The sequence below is a fragment of the Thamnophis elegans genome, chromosome 2 (genome assembly GCF_009769535.1).
Source record: "Thamnophis elegans isolate rThaEle1 chromosome 2, rThaEle1.pri, whole genome shotgun sequence".
Lineage (NCBI taxonomy): Eukaryota > Metazoa > Chordata > Lepidosauria > Squamata > Colubridae > Thamnophis > Thamnophis elegans.
Window position 1 is genome coordinate 3,751,207 of NC_045542.1, and position 18,638 is coordinate 3,769,844.

Consider the following 18,638-nt stretch of genomic DNA (forward strand, 5'->3'; position numbering starts at 1 on the left):
TCTGAAGACTCATCCCAGGATCACAAGGCACAAGATTGCGAACCGATGTACAAAACTATTTTGGCCATTTCAGCTTGGCTGACATGTGACTCCCCTGGGATCTCTTTCTGATGTCACAGACATCTGATGTCATGGCTAAGCAAAGCTTTCATGGTTGATAACCTGTTGCAACTAAACCTCTCTTCTTGGCTCAACTCTCAAGAAACAAAGGATGCGAACTACGGTTGTTCAATTTTCTATTCGCAGGTCTTTTGTTATTTTGTGATTTTCGCCATTTCCTTCTCTTCTGCTGTCTCCAGGTAGTGCCACACCAACTAGGCCAGTGTTTCTCAACCTTGGCCACTTGAAGATGTCCGGACTGCGAATGCTGGCTGGGGAATTCTGGGAGTTGAAGTCTGGACATCTTCAAGTGACCAAGGTTGAGAAACACTGTACTAGCCACTTTTTTTTTTTTTTTTTGCTTTAAACAGTTAAGTGTGTGAGATATTATGTGTGTGCTTGTCTGTTTGAAGCCACAGAGCACTTCAGTTTCATTTTCGATTGCTTTATCTATTTTTCCCAGTTCCACCAGCTCTTATATGTGAACTGTTTTGTATAGGTCTGTAAATGATTAGGAGGTCTACCTAGAAACATGCATAGTTAAAATATAAGTCCTGAGTTCTAATTCTCTACTGCAGAGGTCTCCAACCTTGGCAACTTTAAGACTTGTGGACTTCAATTCCCAGAATTCCTCAGCCAGCAGTCTCCAACTTTGGCAACTTTATGACTTGTGGACTTCAACTCCCAGAATTCCTCAGCCAGCAGTCTCCAACTTTGGCAACTTTAAGACTTGTGGACTTCAATTCCCAGAATTCCTCGGCCAGCAGTCTCTAACCTTGGTAACTTTATGACTTGTGGACTTCAACTCCCAGAATTCCTCAGCCAGCAGTCTCCAACTTTGGCAACTTTATGACTTGTGGACTTCAACTCCCAGAATTCCTCAGCCAGCAGTCTCCAACTTTGGCAACTTTAAGACTTGTGGACTTCAATTCCCAGAATTCCTCGGCCAGCAGTCTCTAACCTTGGTAACTTTATGACTTGTGGACTTCAACTCCCAGAATTCCTTGGCCAGCAGTCTCCAACTTTGGCAACTTTAAGACTTGTGGACTTCAACTCCCAGAATTCCTCAGCCAGCAGTCGCTAAACTTGGCGACTTTAAGACTTGTGGACTTCAACTCCCAGAATTCCTCGGCCAGCAGTCTCTAACCTTGGCGACTTTAAGACTTGTGGACTTCAACTCCCAGAATTCCTCAGCCAGCAGTCTCCAACCTTGGCAACTTTATGACTTGTGGACTTCAACTCCCAGAATTCCTCGGCCAGCAGTCTCTAACCTTGGCAACTTTAAGACTTGTGGACTTCAACTCCCAGAATTCCTCGGCCAGCAGTCTCCAACTTTGGCAACTTTAAGACTTGTGGACTTCAACTCCCAGAATTCCTCAGCCAGCAGTCGCTAAACTTGGCGACTTTAAGACTTGTGGACTTCAACTCCCAGAATTCCTCGGCCAGCAGTCTCTAACCTTGGCGACTTTAAGACTTGTGGACTTCAACTCCCAGAATTCCTCAGCCAGCAGTCTCCAACCTTGGCAACTTTAAGACTTGTGGACTTCAACTCCCAGAATTCCTCGGCCAGCAGTCTCTAACCTTGGCGACTTTAAGACTTGTGGACTTCAACTCCCAGAATTCCTCAGCCAGCAGTCTCCAACCTTGGCAACTTTAAGACTTGTGGACTTCAACTCCCAGAATTCCTCGGCCAGCAGTCGCTAAACTTGGCAAATTTAAGACTTGTGGACTTCAACTCCCAGAATTCCTCAGCCAGCAGTCTCTAACCTTGGCAACTTTAAGACCTGTGCTTTGCTGGCTGAGGAATTCTGGGAGTTGAAGTCCACAAGTCTTAAAGTTGCCAAGGTTGGAGACCCCTGCTTTACTGGATAGGGGATTACACTCAGCGGAGTCTAAAAATGTCCTTTGAAAGGGAGCTATTCTTGACCTATATATATATATATCATGAATAAGTTGTTCCCATCTCCCCATCTTGCTTGCCAACCGAGCCTACCGCCCGCTAACTCAAAAAGCGCTCCTAAGACCCACCCCGCAACTTCCGCTGAGAGGGTCAGGCGCTTCCGGGCTCGTACTCCCGACCATAGATGGAAACCAAAGAGGCTTTCCGGTTCAAACGGGAGAAAACCGCAACTTCAGGCTGCAAAACCTCCACGGAACAAGAGCAAGAGTTGATGCACGAATCAATCAGAAGGGCGCGTTTGCGCGGAACGGGCAAAAGTGCCGCTTCTCGCTCTCTTAAAGCCAGCCGTACATACCCCGTGTGGCTGATCTGAAAACCGTTGTGTCCTCGGAGATACGACCGGCAGCTGCGGCAAGATCCGGGCTTCTCCCTGACCTTGCCGGTCGTATCTCCGAGGACGACCGGCAGCTGCGGCAAGATCAGGGCTTCTCCCTGACCTTGCCGGTCGTATCTCCGAGGACGACCGGCAGCTGCGGCAAGATCCGGGCTTCTCCCTGACCTTGCCGGTCGTATCTCCGAGGACGACCGGCAGCTGCGGCAAGATCAGGGCTTCTCCCTGATCTTGCCGGTCGTATCTCCGAGGACGACCGGCAGCTGCGGCAAGATCAGGGCTTCTCCCTGACCTTGCCGGTCGTATCTCCGAGGACGACCGGCAGCTGCAGCAAGATCAGGGCTTCTCCCTGATCTTGCCGGTCGTATCTCCGAGGACGACCGGCAGCTGCAGCAAGATCAGGGCTTCTCCCTGATCTTGCCGGTGGTATCTCCGAGGACGACCGGCAGCTGCAGCAAGATCAGGGCTTCTCCCTGACCTTGCCGGTGGTATCTCCGAGGACGACCGGCAGCTGCAGCAAGATCAGGGCTTCTCCCTGATCTTGCCGGTCGTATCTCCGAGGACGACGGGCAGCTGCAGCAAGATCAGGGCTTCTCCCTGATTTTGCCGGTCGTATCTCCGAGGACATAACACATTGCATAGAATCTCGACTAGGCTTGCAAGAAAAAACCAAGTTAACCTTGTGTTATAAAGCAAGGGTTGAACTCCACCCCGCCAAGGGGTATTTATTTATCTATTTGTTTAAGCCCCCCCCCCTCCACCTCCTCTTACACCGGGTTGTAAAAGAAGCCGTGAGTGATGCCTTGGGCATAAAGCTAAACTGGGCGGCTCCTGGGAGAGTCACACTCAGCTTTAGGAAGAAGGCAAAGGCAGAAACCAGTGCAAACTGCGAAGATTGTCTCCGGGAATCAACACTGAAGCCCCTTAAACCCAGATTGCATTCCTGGGGGGAGGCTGTATAGCGTCCATCTGACATGAAAGGGTTTTTTTTTAGGACGCTCTGAAGACTCAACTCAGCATTTATTTATTTTGAAATATTTTTTTATTAGTTTTATTACAGAAAAAGCACCCCCCAAAAAGAATCATCTTTCATTACATCTTGTACAAAAGCGTACCCATTGGTCACAAGTACATTTCGTGCGTTCCGTCCACAATCACACCTATATTCCATTCGGTTCGAGTTGTATATGTTAAAAATTTATATATTTTAGCTGATGAAAGAAATGTTTCAAAACGAAAGCAAACGCTCAGCGCAGCCTGCTGGGCTCCTTATAGGGAGGTTCGCCCCGCAACCGCGATGCGATGCGATGCCGGAAGTTTGTTTAGCAACCAAAGCGCCTACTTCCCCCTCTTAGCCGCTGCCAGGGTTTGCGCATGCGGGTTTTGAGGATCTGCCGGACGCTGCTTAGGTAAGAACCGGGGCTCCGCGGAGAAGGGAAGGGAGCGGGGGGAACCCGGTCGATCCCGCTCTCGCCTGCGGTCGATGGAGACCTTCTGAATCCTGGATCTCTTTTCCTCTCCGCGATGGATCCCGACATCCTTCCAGCGCCTGCTTTCTGTCTCTAGGCGCTCCGGGGCCAGGAAGGAGGAGGGTCCCCGAGCTGGGTTTGGTTCGTATAGACCAACGTTGGCAGCTTTAAGACCTGTGGACTTCAACTCCCAGAGTTCCTCAGCCAGCTTTGCTGTGTGCTCTGGTGCTTTGCTGGCTGAGGAACTCTGGGAGTTGAAGTCCACAGGTCTTAAAGTGGCCAAGGTTGGAGACCATTGGTATTAGACCTATTTTAAGTTATCTGCTTCTTAAGGGAAATGCTCCCTAAAGAGAGAAGGAGAAGGAGAGGAGGGTGGAAGGGAGAGAAAGAGAAGGAGAGAAGGCAGGAAGGGGAAGAGAGAGGGGAGGAGTAGGGGAGATGTGGATAACACATCTGCCTAAGATGCAATACAGCCCAGGTTCGAATCCCAGGAAGGGTATGGCTAGCTGATGAGAGCTAAATAGCTTGAAATTGATCTATACTAGTCTCCCTTTATTTATTTATCAGCACAAATACAACACAAATGTAACAAAAAGGCAACAGTAAAAATATTGGGTTTCTGTCTGGAGGGTCTCTTGTGACGAGCCGATAGACAGAGATAGGAAGTAGTGAGCTTCCTCCCATATTTGGGCATACCAGAGGTTGTGACACTAAATACATACATACATACATACATACATAAAAAGAAAATGCTCCCTAAAGTAAGTAAAATCATCATTATGGTCAAAGACCAGCGATACCCATTAGTTTCTACGCTATATTAAAAAAAATACTAACCATTAAAATATAATTTAAAAGTATTGACATTAAAAGTGGATAATAACTCTTGTTAGGTATAATCATAGAACTCTGGGAGTTGAAGTCCACAGGTCTTAAAGTTGCCAAGGTTGGAGACCACTGGTATTAGACCTATTTTTAAGTTATTTGCTTCTTAACGAAAATGCTCCCTAAAGAGAGAAAGAGAAGGAGAGGAGGATGGAAGGGAGAGAAAGAGAAGGAGAGGAGGGTGGAAGGGAGAGAAAGAGAAGGAGAGGAGGATGGAAAGGAGAGAAAGAGAAGGAGAGAGGGCAGGAAGGGGAAGACAGAGAGTAGGAGTAGTGGAGAGGTAAGGGAAGAAAGAAGGGGAGGGAGAGGAGGAAGGAAGGAAGTAGAGAAGGGAGGGAGGGAGAAAAGAAAGGGAAAATAAGGTGGTGTTACAACAGGCGCTAGGGATGGTAAACAAAGCTATCCAAACTATACCTTATAACCTTTTAAATGGAATAACAAAAGTATAAGAATGGCAAAGGAAAAGAATAACCATGTGAATGTACACCTATAATTGTATGTAAGAGAATAAATGACAGTAAGAATATAAAACATAATATAGGTAGACAATATTTTGTTATAAATAGCTAAGTATAAATAAATATAGAATTGTATATAAAAAAGAATAACGAATAAGGAGATTATGAATGCAAGATGGAAATGTATAGAAGGGAAAACACTAACTGTAAAGAAACCGATACGGAACTGCGGTATGATATACGATGGAACTTCTTGTTCCTATGTTGTGTTAAGTCATGTGTTTGTTTTTGTTGATGTGTTTATGTGTTTAAAATAAAAATTTATACATACATACATACATACATACATACATACATACATACATACATATATATATATATATATATATATATATATATATATATTTACAACCCCTGGTAAGCCCCAATTATGGGAGGAAGCTAACTGCTTCCATCATCCGTCAATCGGCTCTTCACAAGAGTCCATCACGACAGAAACCCAATATTTTTACTGTTGCCTTTGTTATATTTGTGTTTTTTTATTTGTGCTGATAAATAAATAAAGGGAGACTAGCAATGTTCCCTCTAATTTTTTTTCAGTGTGAGCAGAAAAGTATAGTGTTTGAGCGGCATATTTTCTTGCCTGAGCACCTGAATTTTTTTCACAGATGTCACCGAAGACAACAACGAAATCAGTGTTATTTGAAACTCAAAGCTATATTTATTCAAGGTACCCGCTTAATTAAAAGTGTTATATAATATCAGTATCACTTAACAACGGTCCTGCTTAGCAACCAAAATGTTGGCTCAGAAACTTTGGCATTTGAAGTGTGCAAGTCTTAAAGCTGTCAAGTTACAAGACCTTTGCACCCCTAATCCTTTAGGAAAAAAAAACCCCAGGGGTCTTCAAACCTGACAGCTTTAAGCCTTGTGGACTTCAACTCCCAGAATTTCTCCTCCAGTCATGTTGCAGCAATGTCATCTGCGTGGATCTGCTCCATCTTCGGGTTTTTTCACAGAGGCAGGGCTGCCGCTGAAGATGCCAATGAGCCCCCACAGCCACTAGAATATGCATTTGTTTAGCATGACATAGAATAGTCTTTCAACCAGAAGTATGGAATAAAAGAGAGACTGATAAATATTAAAAAAAATAAAACCAAAAAGCAGCTATTTATTTGAGTTCTAGATAAACATTTAGTTCAGATTTAATAGTGTTTCAGAGATGTGGCTGTCAGCTATTTGTGTACGTATGTTATTATTATGGAAGGTTAGATGAGATTTCACCAACATTATTCACCCCTGATTAATGCATTCATTCTAATAATCGAGTCTGACTCTGAATTACAAATCTATGTCTGAAGAATCTGGGTTGAGTTTTGGATTGGAAATTTGGGGAACATGAAAGTTTATGCATAATTTTTGTAATTTTTTCATTGGGTCTTAATAACGATTTTATTCATTTGGGATTTGGGGGTCTTTTTTCATAGGCTTAACACAGCTGTAATTTTGTCATTAGGAGCAATGTAATATTGGCCACTAATGTATTGTTTACAGGTTGCCTTAGAAGGTAATACCTTTTGTATAGTAGGAACTTAAGATAGGCAGACTTCATACAGATACACAATTGAGAAATATTGTTCTTTTTAAAAAGCAGTGTTAATTGCTGCACCTTTCTCATATTAAGTATATTAGCTCAAGTTCATGTTAGGAAAAACTTTCAGTCTTAAAGGTTTGGTGAGGAGAAATCCAAAAATTCTTTTAAAGAATTTAAATTAAATTTGAGGCTGCCTCTGCTTTCGCTCTCCCTCCCTCAGCTGTGCAGCAGCGGCAGCGGCAGCTCTCAGCCTACGGCGGCAGCGTCACGCAGGCTGTGGAAGGAGGAGGAGGAGGAGGAGGAGGGAACCAAAGAGAGGCTTTTACCGGGCGTGCGCCCCACAGCCAGGACCGTCCTTGCGCCTCAAGCCGCGTTTCTTCCTGCAAAGCCCTTCGGGCAACCCGAGAGTTCTGCCTGACGCCCGAAGGGCTTTGCAGGAAGAAACGTGGCTTGAGGCGCAAGGACGGTCCTGGCTGTGGGGCGCAGACCCCTAAAATCCTCTCTTTGGTTCCCTCCTCCTCCCCCTCCTTCCACAGCCTGCGTGACGCCCTAGGCTGAGAGCTGCTGCTGCTGCACAGCTGAGGGAGGGAGAGCGAAAGCAGAGGCAGGGCGCCAAGCTTTGGTTAAGGCAGGCAAGGGAAACCGCGAGCCGAAAGGAAGTCTTGCTGGGAAGACGCGGCAGCAGGGCTTTAAAGGGCTCCCCCCTCCCCAGCCAGCCAGCCCACCCAGCCCATTCTTCCCCCGCCACAACTGTATCCAACAGGCCAAGTTGCTGGGAGGAGAACGTTTGGGCTGCAGGACATGAGATTCCTCTGGGGAGGTCCTTTGCGGGCGGCCAGTTCTAGCCGCCTGCAAAGGACTTCCCCGCGTTTGCTTTGAAAGAAATCTCTGTGCGGCAGTTAGAAACTGCTGCGCGGGGTTTTCTTGCCATGTGCGCGGCCGCGCAGCCGCGCACCTTAGAGAGAACAGTGGAGACTAGTATAGATCTATTTCAAGCTATTTAGTTCTCATCAGCTAGCCATCGAATCCCAGTAAGGGTATTTCTAGCTGATGAGAGCTAAATAGCTTGAAATAGATCTATACTAGTCTCCCTTTATTTATTTATCAGCACAAATAAAAAAACATATATATATATATATATATATATATATATATATATACACACACACACACACACACACACACACACACACACACACACACCAGAGGTTGTGACACTAAATATATACCTTCTTCCCTGGCTTCAGCTGATAAGGAGGAGACCTGTGGCTTAATGGCTAAGACGTTTGCCTAAGATGCAATACAGCACAGGTTCGAATATGGCTAGCTGATGAGAGCTAAATAGCTTGAAATAGATCTATACTAGTCTCCCTTTATTTATTTATCAGCACAAATTAAAAAACATATAATAAATAAATAAATAAATATATATATATATATATATAATATATATATATATATATATATATATATATATATATACACACACACACACACACACACACACACACACACACACATACATAAAAAAGAAAATGCTCCCTAAAGTAAGTAAAATCTTCAGTACGGTCAAAGACGAGTGATACCCATTAGTATCTACACTATATATAAAAAAAATACTAACCATTAAAATATAATTAAAAGTATTGACATTAAAAGTGGATAATAACTTAATGGTCCAGAGAGAGTTAGAGGCATGTCCAGATAATTGGTACAAGATGACAACTATCCTTCTGTAGCCAATTTTTTTTTCTTATGGACATTGCAGCCGCACAGAACTTTGCCCCTGCAGACGTGGTAACCGGGTTAGTGTCCTGGAGGAGGAAGCCTAGATAAAAATTGTCTGCCCTCCCTGGCAATCTCTCTAATAAGGGGAGAATATGTGCAGACCTACAAGCTCTGTATAGCTCGCAGTGTTTTCTTTTCCCTAAAAGGAAAAATGGAAATGTTATCTTTCGGTGCAAGAAGCTTCCTACACACCATCACCGTCCATCTGCGGTGTGTAACCTTAGAGGAAAAGAGAAAAGAAAAAACAGAAGCTTTGCTTCTTTTTCAGAGGTTTTTTTTTCTGAACATACCCAGCCTCGGTTTAAAGGCAATCCACCCTCCAGGCAATCCCAGCTAAAGCCTCCCTCTGCTTTTCTCTGCTCACCTGGCATTTGAGACTTTTTCTGCTACTGCAGCTAACTTGTTCTCCTGGGCTTTTCATAAAACTGACTGTTGCCTCTTTCTTCTATAGAATCCACCATTGAAAAAGAAACTCTGGTTGAATAACCAGTCCCAACTTCAGAAATGACTTCTTTGGTAAGTTCTTATTATCAAAAGTCAGATATGGCTAGAAAAAGAAAGGGAAGGAAGGAGAGGAGAGGAGGAAGGAAGTAGAGAAAGGAGGGAAGAAGGAAGGGAAAGGAGAGGAGGATGGAAGGGAGAGAAAGAGAAGGAGAGATAGTAGGAAAGGAAGAGGAAGAGTGGAGGAGAGGTAAGGGAAGAAGAAAGAGATTAGGAAGGTGGGTGGAAGGGAGAGAAAGAAGGAGAGGAGGGAGGGAGGGAGAAAAAGAGAAGGAGAGAGGGCAGGAAGGGGAAGAGAGAGAGTAAGAGTAGGGGAGAGGTAAGGGAAGAAAAAAGGGGAAGGAAGGAAGGAAGTAGAGGAGGAAGGGAGAGAGAAAAGAAAAGAAAGAGAAAATAAAGTGTTGTCATAACAGACGCTAGGGATGGTAAACAATACTATCCAAACTGTACCCTATAATCTCTTAAATGGAATAACAATAGTATAAAATTGGCAAAGAAAAAGAATAACCATGTGAATGTATACCTAGAATTGTATGTAAGAGAATAAATGATAGTAAGAATAGATAGCACATTATAGATAAACAATATTTGGTTATAAATAGCTAAGTATAAATAAATATAGAATTGTACATAAAAATGGATAACGAATAAGGGGACCATGAATGTAAGATAGAAACGTATAGAAGGGAAAACACTAACTGCAAAGAAACCGATTCGGAACTGCTGTATGATATACGATGGAACTTATTGTTCCTATGTTGTTTTAAGTCATGTGTTTGTTTTTGTTGATGTATTTATGTGTGTAAAATAAAAACTTAAAAAAAAAGAGTCAGATATGGCTAAACTACATTTGAGGCTAGGATTATCTTGATTCCTTCTTACCTTATTTTTGAGTAAGCCTTGGATGGGGAGGAGGTTGGAATCCTTGAATGGATTCCTGAATACTGTAAAGCCACGAAGGCTATTCATAATTAGAATTTCGCTCTCCGAAATCCCACTCGGAACTTCATCTGGTTTAGCCTTCCCAACCAGGTGTTTTACTGCAGTGCCATGATCCACAGCCCTTGGCCATTTCATTGAAAAAGAATGGGGGAACATTGCTCAAAGTATCTGGAGGATATTAGGTCAGGGAAACTGAACAAATCTTTTGCTCGCCTCTCTGATGTGTCCTGGCAAGGTAACTCACGGTAAGAAGTAGCTGTATTTGTTACTTGTTGTTTTGATTTCTTGATTTGATGCCAGCCTTTTACATTGTTGATGCAGGGAAAATGGAAAGATGTGTTGGATATGTTCACCACTTTGAGGGTTCCACCACAAAACCGCGGTAGACAAAAGCGCGGTCGATGAAAGCGCGTATGTGACGTCATCACAGCGCGACGAAAAAGATCGAAAAATGTAAAAATAAAGCGAAAACCTTACCCTAACCCCCCCAAACCTAACCCTTAACCTAACCCTAAACCTAACCCTAAACCTAACCCTTAACCTAACCCTAAACCTAACCCTAAACCTAACCCTAAATCTAACCCTAAACCTAACGAAAAACCTAACACTAACCCTTAACCTAACACTAAACGTAACGCTAACGCTCTAAACCTAACCCTAACCCTTAACCTAACCCTAACCCTAAACCTAACCCTTACCTTTATGTGAATCGGCTTGCTGTAATTTAATTTTTATTTCAATTTTTCGATCTTTTTCGTCGCGCTGTGATGACGTCACATACGCGCTTTCGTCGACCGCACTTTTGTGGAACACGGTTTTGACGGGTCACGCACTTTGAGTTGTTTGTAAAAATAATAAAGGGATACAAATAAATAAATGATATTTCATGGTGAATCCATATCTGTTTGTCTATGGGGTGAGCCACCGACCTTCCTCGGCACAAGTCTGTTTCTCTTTCCATGCATTTCTGAGATTGTTAAAAACAGCCATCAGGTCAATCTTAGTCATTGATAAGTGGGTGGGCTTGTTGTTGGGATGGGAATATATTGTCTTAATCCTTGGACATTTTATATTATTTTTCAATTGTGTGACCTTCCATACTGCTGTTTACTTTCTATAGGACGGAATATATTGGGTAAATAACCACATATTTTGTATTCACAATGCTAAACTCTGTGCCTTTAATACCCAGGTATCAGTCCTACGGACATTCATTGACGTAACTTGGCCTCTTTTCTCTACTCCCTCTTGTATTTATGTAGTTTCTTTTCTTTCTCTTTCCAGGGAACCAGCAACCAGGGAGTAACTGAATATGTCGTCCGAGTTCCCAAGTCAGTACACATTTTTATCTCTCAGCATTTCATTTCATTCCTATTCTTTTAACTTTTTATTTATTTATAATTTTAATGTTTTGTAATAATCCAGTCAGGTGTAACTTAACATTAAACAGGACTGCAAGTAATAGCAATAATAGCAATAGCAATAACAGTAGACTTATATACCGCTTCATAGGGCTTTCAGCCCTCTCTAAGCGGTTTCCAGAGTCAGCATATCGCCCCCAACAACAATCCGGGTCCTCATTTTACCCACCTCGGAAGGATGGAAGGCTGAGTCAACCCTGAGCCGGTGAGATTTGAACAGCCAAACTGCTGATCTAGCAGTCAGCCTGCAGTGCTGCATTTAACCACTGCGCCACCTTGGCTCTAATAGAAAGGTTGCTTGGTGCTTTTGCCATTTCAAGTATAAATCTGTTGTCCACACTGGCCAATTAATTAAGCAACCTTGAACAAACTGCTACTTACAGCTCTGGTTTTGAAATGATGAGGGGTTGGGGCAGTGGTGGGTTTCAAAAATTGTTGGAACCTACTCTGTGGGTGTGGCCTCCTTTGTGGGAGTGGCTTTCCACCCATGTGACCGGATGGGAGTGGCTTGCCGCCCATGTGACCGGATATGAAATTATGAATTAGTACGTAGGTCGGTCCAAGTAGCTATTCAGAAACTCTGGCATTGAAGCACGCAAGTCTTAAAGCTGCCAAGTTACAAGATCCTTGCACCCCTAACCCTTTAGAAAGAAAAAACTAGGGGTCTTCAAACCTGACAGCTTTAAGACTTGTGGACTTCAACTCCCAGAATTCCTCCTCTAGTCATGTTGGCTCAGGAACTCTGGCATTGAAGCAGACAAGTCTTAAAGCTGTCAAGTTACAAGACCCTCGCACCCCTAACCCTTTAAAAAAAAACCCAGGGGTGTTCAAACTTGACAGCTTTAAGACTTGTGGACTTCAACTCCCAGAATTCCTCCTCTAGTCACGTTGGCTCAGGAACTCTGGCATTGAAGCATGCAAGTCTTAAAGCTGTCAAGTTACAAGATCCTTGCACCCCTAACCCTTTAGCAGTGGTGGGTTTCAAAAAATGTTGGAACCTCTTCTGCAGGAGTGGCCTGCTTTCCGGGTCCACTGGTGGAACCTCTTCTAACCTGTTCGGTAGATTTGACGAACCGGTTCTACCGAATAGGTGCGAACTGGTAGGAACCCACCTCTGGGTTGGGGTGATGAAAAGTCAAGACAGAAAAGGATTCTGCAATGAGGAGCAGTTAAATGAACTGGAAGGCTCTGCATAGCATCACAGCTTAGGACAAAAGGATGACTCTCAAACTCATATATGGCAGTGTGGGGGGGCATACAGGTGTAACTAACGTTTTCTCTGACAGGCATTTTAGCCAGCAGCTGTGACCTGTATCACAGAAACACAACGTTGACAATAGCAATAGCAATAGCAGTTAGACTTATATACCGCTTCATAGAGCTTTCAGCCCTCTCTAAGCGGTTTACAGAGTCAGCATATTGCCCACAACAATCCGGGTCCTCATTTCATCCACCTCGGAAGGATGGAAGGCTGAGTCAACCTTGAGCCGGTGAGATTTGAACCGCTGAACTGCAGATAACAGTCAGCTGAAGTGGCCTGCAGTATTGCACCCTAACCACTGCACAACCTCGGCTCTAGTATGCCTATACTGCAAATAACGGTCAGTCAGCCAACTCCTGCAGGGGGAACCAAGGCTACAGCTCCGGCTACACTCCTCCGGGAGTGGGCAGCATACAAGACAAATAAAGAAATAAATAAATACAGCTGATGCAGAAGCAACTGAGGTCATGCAGTTTGCTTGGGGGCGTTAAACACAGTTTGCCGCTGCTTCTTCTGGATTGTGTTTTGACTTCCCCCACTCTGGTCATGGCGTCTATAATTCTCAAGTACTACTCAGGGCCAGCTCTGCTTAGCTTCTGGGAGATCAACCATGATCTGCTCAGTATAAAGACCACCAGACAAACCCCTGCCCAAAGCAGCTTTTTTTGAGAAATAGAACATAGATAAGTGTTCTGACCCCCCTCGTCCCACACCAACACACTCCGAGTCAAAGATACTTTCCGGAATTTATTAACAGACGGACAGGTCCGTGGCAGCAAGCCGGCACAGATAAGCCGTGGCAGCAATCCAACACAGAAGTCTTGGCAGCAATCCAGCCTGCCAAGCTCACAATTCTATTCCCCAACATTAGTTCCTGCGTTGACTTCTGCAAGAGGGGCGTGTGCACAAGCAGTCCTTATTATAGTCTGGAGAGGAGCCTAATGACCACCAGCTGAGTGCTATACCTCCTGTAACTGCGCAACTGTTCCTGACGCCTAGTAGCTCTTTTGATGGCGTGCATCCAGGAACAACTCACTGCTGGCGTCCGGCTCACTCTCCCTTGTCTCCTCCCCACTGGTCCAAGGCTCAGCCGCCTCCTGGTGGCCAACCAGCCTCTCTGTGCCCTGCTCGGAGTCGGAACCCTGTCCAGGGTCCTCCACATCCTCCAGAGCCGACTCAGAGGGCCCCTCGCTGTCGGAGTCTGGTGGCAGCTCCAACGGCACCTGCTGGACCACAACAGATAAGTGTCTTACATGTGGTGGTCAACACCCTGCAAAGGCCAGACTCAGTGGCCTTTATATGTAACAATTGGGCTGCTAAGAAGTATTGTGTTGGGTAAGGCCAAAGATGATTTAGTCCACATTTGCCCCTTATAATTAGCTGGATGCCTTTGGAAAGCCCATAACCAAGACATAAAATGCAACAATGTGATTTCTCCCATAGATTATCAGAGATAATATATAAGTGTTGTAGCCCAGCAGGAGCTGTTGGAGCTGCCACCAGACTCCGACAGCGAGGGGCCCTGTGAGTCGGCTCTGGAGGATTGGAGGGACCCTGGACAGGGTTCCGACTCTGAGCAGGGCGCAGAGAGGCTGGTTGGCCACCAGGAGGCGCGTGAGCCTTGGACCAGTGGGGAGGAGACAAGGGAGTGTGATCCGGATGTCAGCAGTGGGGAGGAGCCAAGGGAGTTGTTCCTGGATGCCCGGAGAGCTAATAGGGGTAAGGAACAATTATGCAATTACAGGGGGTAAATGCACTCAGCTGGTGGTCATTAGGCTCCTCTCTAGACTATAAAAGGAATGCTTGTGCACATACCCCTCTTGCAGAAGTCAACACATTTACGAAAGTTGAAGAACTGTGGGGTTAGCTTGGCAGGCTGGATTGCTGCCAAGGCTTTTCTGTGCTGGATTGCTGCCAAGGCTTGTCTGTGCTGGATTGCTGCCAAGGACCTGTCTGTCTGTTAATAAATTCCGTAAAGTATCTTTGGCTCCGCGTGCTTTGGTGTGGGACGAGTGGGTTCAGAATATATAACTATCAAAACTAACCATAGCCCTTAGTAGTCTTATTGTTTATTGATTTAAATCTTGGCTCATTACTCAACCCCTACAACCTGTTGGAGGAAACTTATCAATTCTATGCTCTGTATTTAAACTGAAAGAGTTTCTTCCTTGCAAAAGGTCAGGGAAAATTACGTAGCATTTCCTTCTACGGTTCTGTCCCCGTAACAATTTTGTTAGATGGGCTGAGCTAAAAAGATGATTATTGGCCCAAAGTCATCATCACGGGAATTCATGTGGCTGAATGAAGGAGTTGCCACCAATCTTAAATCTAACCTTCATTTCCCTTTTCTGTTTCCAAAGAACCACCTCTAAGAAATATAATATTATGGCCTTCAATGCTGCCGACAAGGTCAACTTCGCCACCTGGCACCAGGTAGGAACCTGTATTTTGTGCATAAAGTTTTTACAGTAAGAAACAACATCTTGTATGCTATAAATCCAGCATTAAGATTTTGGCCACAATGACCTGTCTTTAGTATCTCCTGCATGCTTCTACATCATTATGGCTTGCAGCCTCAGAAACTTTGCTGGTTGAAAAGATCAGACGCTACTATAGAAGACACTCTTTCAATAGTGGCTGTCTCTTCCTGTGATCATTTTAATAGAATAGAATAGAATAGAATAGAATAGAATAGAATTTTATTATTTGTATGCCGCCCTTCTCCGGGAGGACTCAGGGCGGCGAACAATTCAAGGGGGAAAAATAGGGGAACATAAAAAACAAAATACAAATAATAAAAGTAGACAACAGTCGCACAACCATACATGTCAAGAGGGGAGGGAACTCATCACCCCCAGGCCTGCCGGCAAAGCCAGGTTTTGACAGCTTTTCGGAAGGCCTGGAGAGAGGTGAGGGTCCGAATCCCTGCGGGGAGTTCATTCCAGAGGGCCAGAGCTGCCACAGAGAAGGCCCTCCCCCGGGTAGTAGCCAGGTGGCATTGGCTGGTAGATGGCACCCGGAGGAGGCCAACCCTGTGAGATCTAATGGGTCTGTGGGAGGTAATTGGCAGCAGGCGGTCTCTCAAGTACCCAGATCCAATACCATGAAGGGCTTTATAAGTTACGACTAGCACCTTGAAGCGTATCCGGAGACCGATCGGAAGCCAGTGCAGCTCGCGGAGGATAGGTGTAACGTGGGTGTACTGAGGTGCACCCACAATCGCTTGTGCGGTATGAAGTGAGGGCTTCATATCAGTGGTGAGTTCCAGATCTGGTTGCAACTGGTACGCTGCAACGGAGCCGGGTGCCCACTATGCGCAGGCACCGTACGCTCCGGGCGCGTGAGCAAATGCCCCGATTGGCTCAAATAGCGGTAAGGGGAGCAGGCAGGCGGGTGGGCCCTCCGGAGCACCGTACCGGAACGGTACCTAGTGTTCCCAGTAGGCACCGGTATCCCCGTACTGGGGCGTATCCCACCACAGCTTCATATATTTAATAATTACAAATAATACAGGTGAAAGTCAAAAAATTAGAATATCGTGCAAAAGTTCATTTATTTCAGTAATGCAATTTAAAGGGTGAAACTAATATATGAGATAAGACTCATTACACGCAAAGCAAGATAGTTCAAGCCATGATTTGTCATAATTGTGGTGATTAGGGCTTACAGCTCATGAAAACCCCAAATCAACAATCTCAGAAAATTAGAATATTACATGCAATCAATGAAACAAGGATTGTACATAGAACAATATCGGACCTCTGAAAAGTATAAGCATGCATAGGTACTCAGTACGTGGTTTGGGCCCCTTTTGCAGCAATTACTGACTCAATGCGGTCTGGCATGGAAGCTATCAGCCTGTGGCACTGCTGAGGTGTTATGGAAGACCAGGATGCTTCAATAGCGGCCTTCATCTCTTCTGCATTGTTCGGCCTCATGTCTCTCATCTTTCTCTTGGCAATGCCCCATAGATTCTCTATGGGGTTCGGGTCAGGCGAGTTTGCTAGCCAATCAAGCACAGTAATCTCATGGTCATTGAACCAGGTTTTGGTGCTTTTGCAGTGTGGCCAAGTCCTGCTGGAAAATGAAGTCAGCATCCCCATAAAGCTCATCTGCAGAAGGAAGCATGAAGTGCTCCAAAATCTCCTGGTAGACGGCTGCGTTGACCCTGGTCTTAATGAAGCACAGTGGACCAACACCACCAGATGACATGGCTCCCCAAATCAACACAGACTGTGGAAACTTCACACTGGACTTCAAGCGGCTTGCAGTGTGTGCCTCTCCATTCTTCCTCCATACTCTGGGTCCTTGGTTTCCAAACGAGATGCAAAAGTTGCTCTCATCAGAAAAGAGGACTTTGGACCACTGAGCAACAGACCAGGTCTGTTTTTCTTTAGCCCAGGTAAGACGCTTCTGACGTTGTTTGTTGTTCAGGAGCGGCTTGACAAGAGGAATATAACATTTGAAGCCCATATCCAGGATCCGTCTGTGTGTGGTGGCTCTTGATGCACTGACTCCAGCCTCAGTCCACTCCTTGTGAAAGTCCCCAACACTTTTGAATGGCCTTTTCCTGACAATCCTCTCCAGGCTGCGGTCATCCCTGCTGCTTGTGCACCTCTTTCTTCCACACATTTCCCTTCCACATAACTTTCGATTAATGATACAGCACTTTGGGAACATCCAAGTTCTTTTGCAATTACATTTTGAGGCTTTCCCTCCTTATGGAGGGTGTCAATGATGGTTTTCTGCACAACTGTCAGGTCAGCAGTCTTCCCCATGATTGTGATTCCTACTGAACCAGACTGAGAGACCATTTAAAGGCTCAGGAACCCTTTGCAGGTGTTATGGCTTCATTAGCTGATTAGAGTGGGACACTTTGAGCCTAGAATATTGCACCTTTTCACAATATTCTAATTTTCTGAGATGGTGGATTTGGGGTTTTCATGAGCTGTAAGCCATAATCATCACAATTAGGTTTATTAGATTTAGTTTTATTAGATTTAATTATGACAAATCACAGCTTGAACTAGCTTGCTTTGCATGTAATGAGTCTTATCTCATATATTACTTTCACCTTTTAAGTTGCACTACTGAAATAAACGAACTTTTGCACGATATTCTAATTTTTCGAGTTTTACCTGTAGATGCGAGTATTACCTGTAATGAGCCGAGGTGGCGCAGTGGTTAGGGTGCAGTACTGCAGGCCACTTCAGCTGACTGTTATCTGCAGTTCAGCGGTTCTAATCTCACCGGCTGAAGGTTGACTCAGCCTTCCATCCTTCCGAGGTGGGTGAAATGAGGACCCAGACTGTGGGGGCGATATGCTGACTCTGTAAACCGCTTAGAGAGGGCTGAAAGCCCTATGAAGCGGTATATAAGTCTAACTGCTATTGCTATATTGCTATGCATGGCAACCTATTATTTGACCTCGAGAGGCAGTTTGGTGTAATGATTAAGGAAGGCAGTGGTTCCCAAACCTGGGCAAATTTCCAAAATTAGGAAAAAGTGCTTTTTCTTTGGATAATGACATGCAATCACAACAGACATTTAAATGAGGACTTTCTGATAAGAGCTAAAAAGAACTTTCTGATGCAGAGTTTTGGGTAATGGAAGAAGAAATTTGGGAAGCACTGAGTTAGGACATCTTGCTAGAAACCAGAAGAGTGGTGAGTTCTGATCCTGCCTAGGGAACAAAGCAAATTGGGTGATCTTGAGCCAGTCACTTCCTCTTAACCATAGGAAGAAGGCCCAGGAAACCACTTCTGAAAATCTTGCCAAGAAAACGGCGCAGACTAATCCGAGCAGCCCCCCCAAAAACAAAAAACTTTCATTTGCATATCTTATTTGGCAAGTTTGGCAAGTCTCCTGTGGAAGAATGACAGAGACTTATGAAAGGCTACAATTAAAAAAGAATCTAGTGCTGCTGCAT

The 18,638-nt window shown here is 44.8% G+C and overlaps 1 protein-coding gene across 1 annotated transcript in view; it reads left to right on the forward strand.

Annotated features, from left to right (window-relative positions):
- The first annotated feature begins 3,720 nt into the window (after positions 1 to 3,720).
- The window catches only part of GTF2F1 (general transcription factor IIF subunit 1), a 32,754-nt gene continuing 17,836 nt past the window's right edge, over positions 3,721 to 18,638 (forward strand). Inside the window, 4 exon segments of the mRNA XM_032211406.1 lie at positions 3,721 to 3,799; positions 9,036 to 9,100; positions 11,312 to 11,358; positions 15,070 to 15,142. Of these exon segments, the coding sequence (XP_032067297.1) occupies positions 9,089 to 9,100; positions 11,312 to 11,358; positions 15,070 to 15,142 (132 nt within the window). The 5' untranslated portion in view covers positions 3,721 to 3,799; positions 9,036 to 9,088.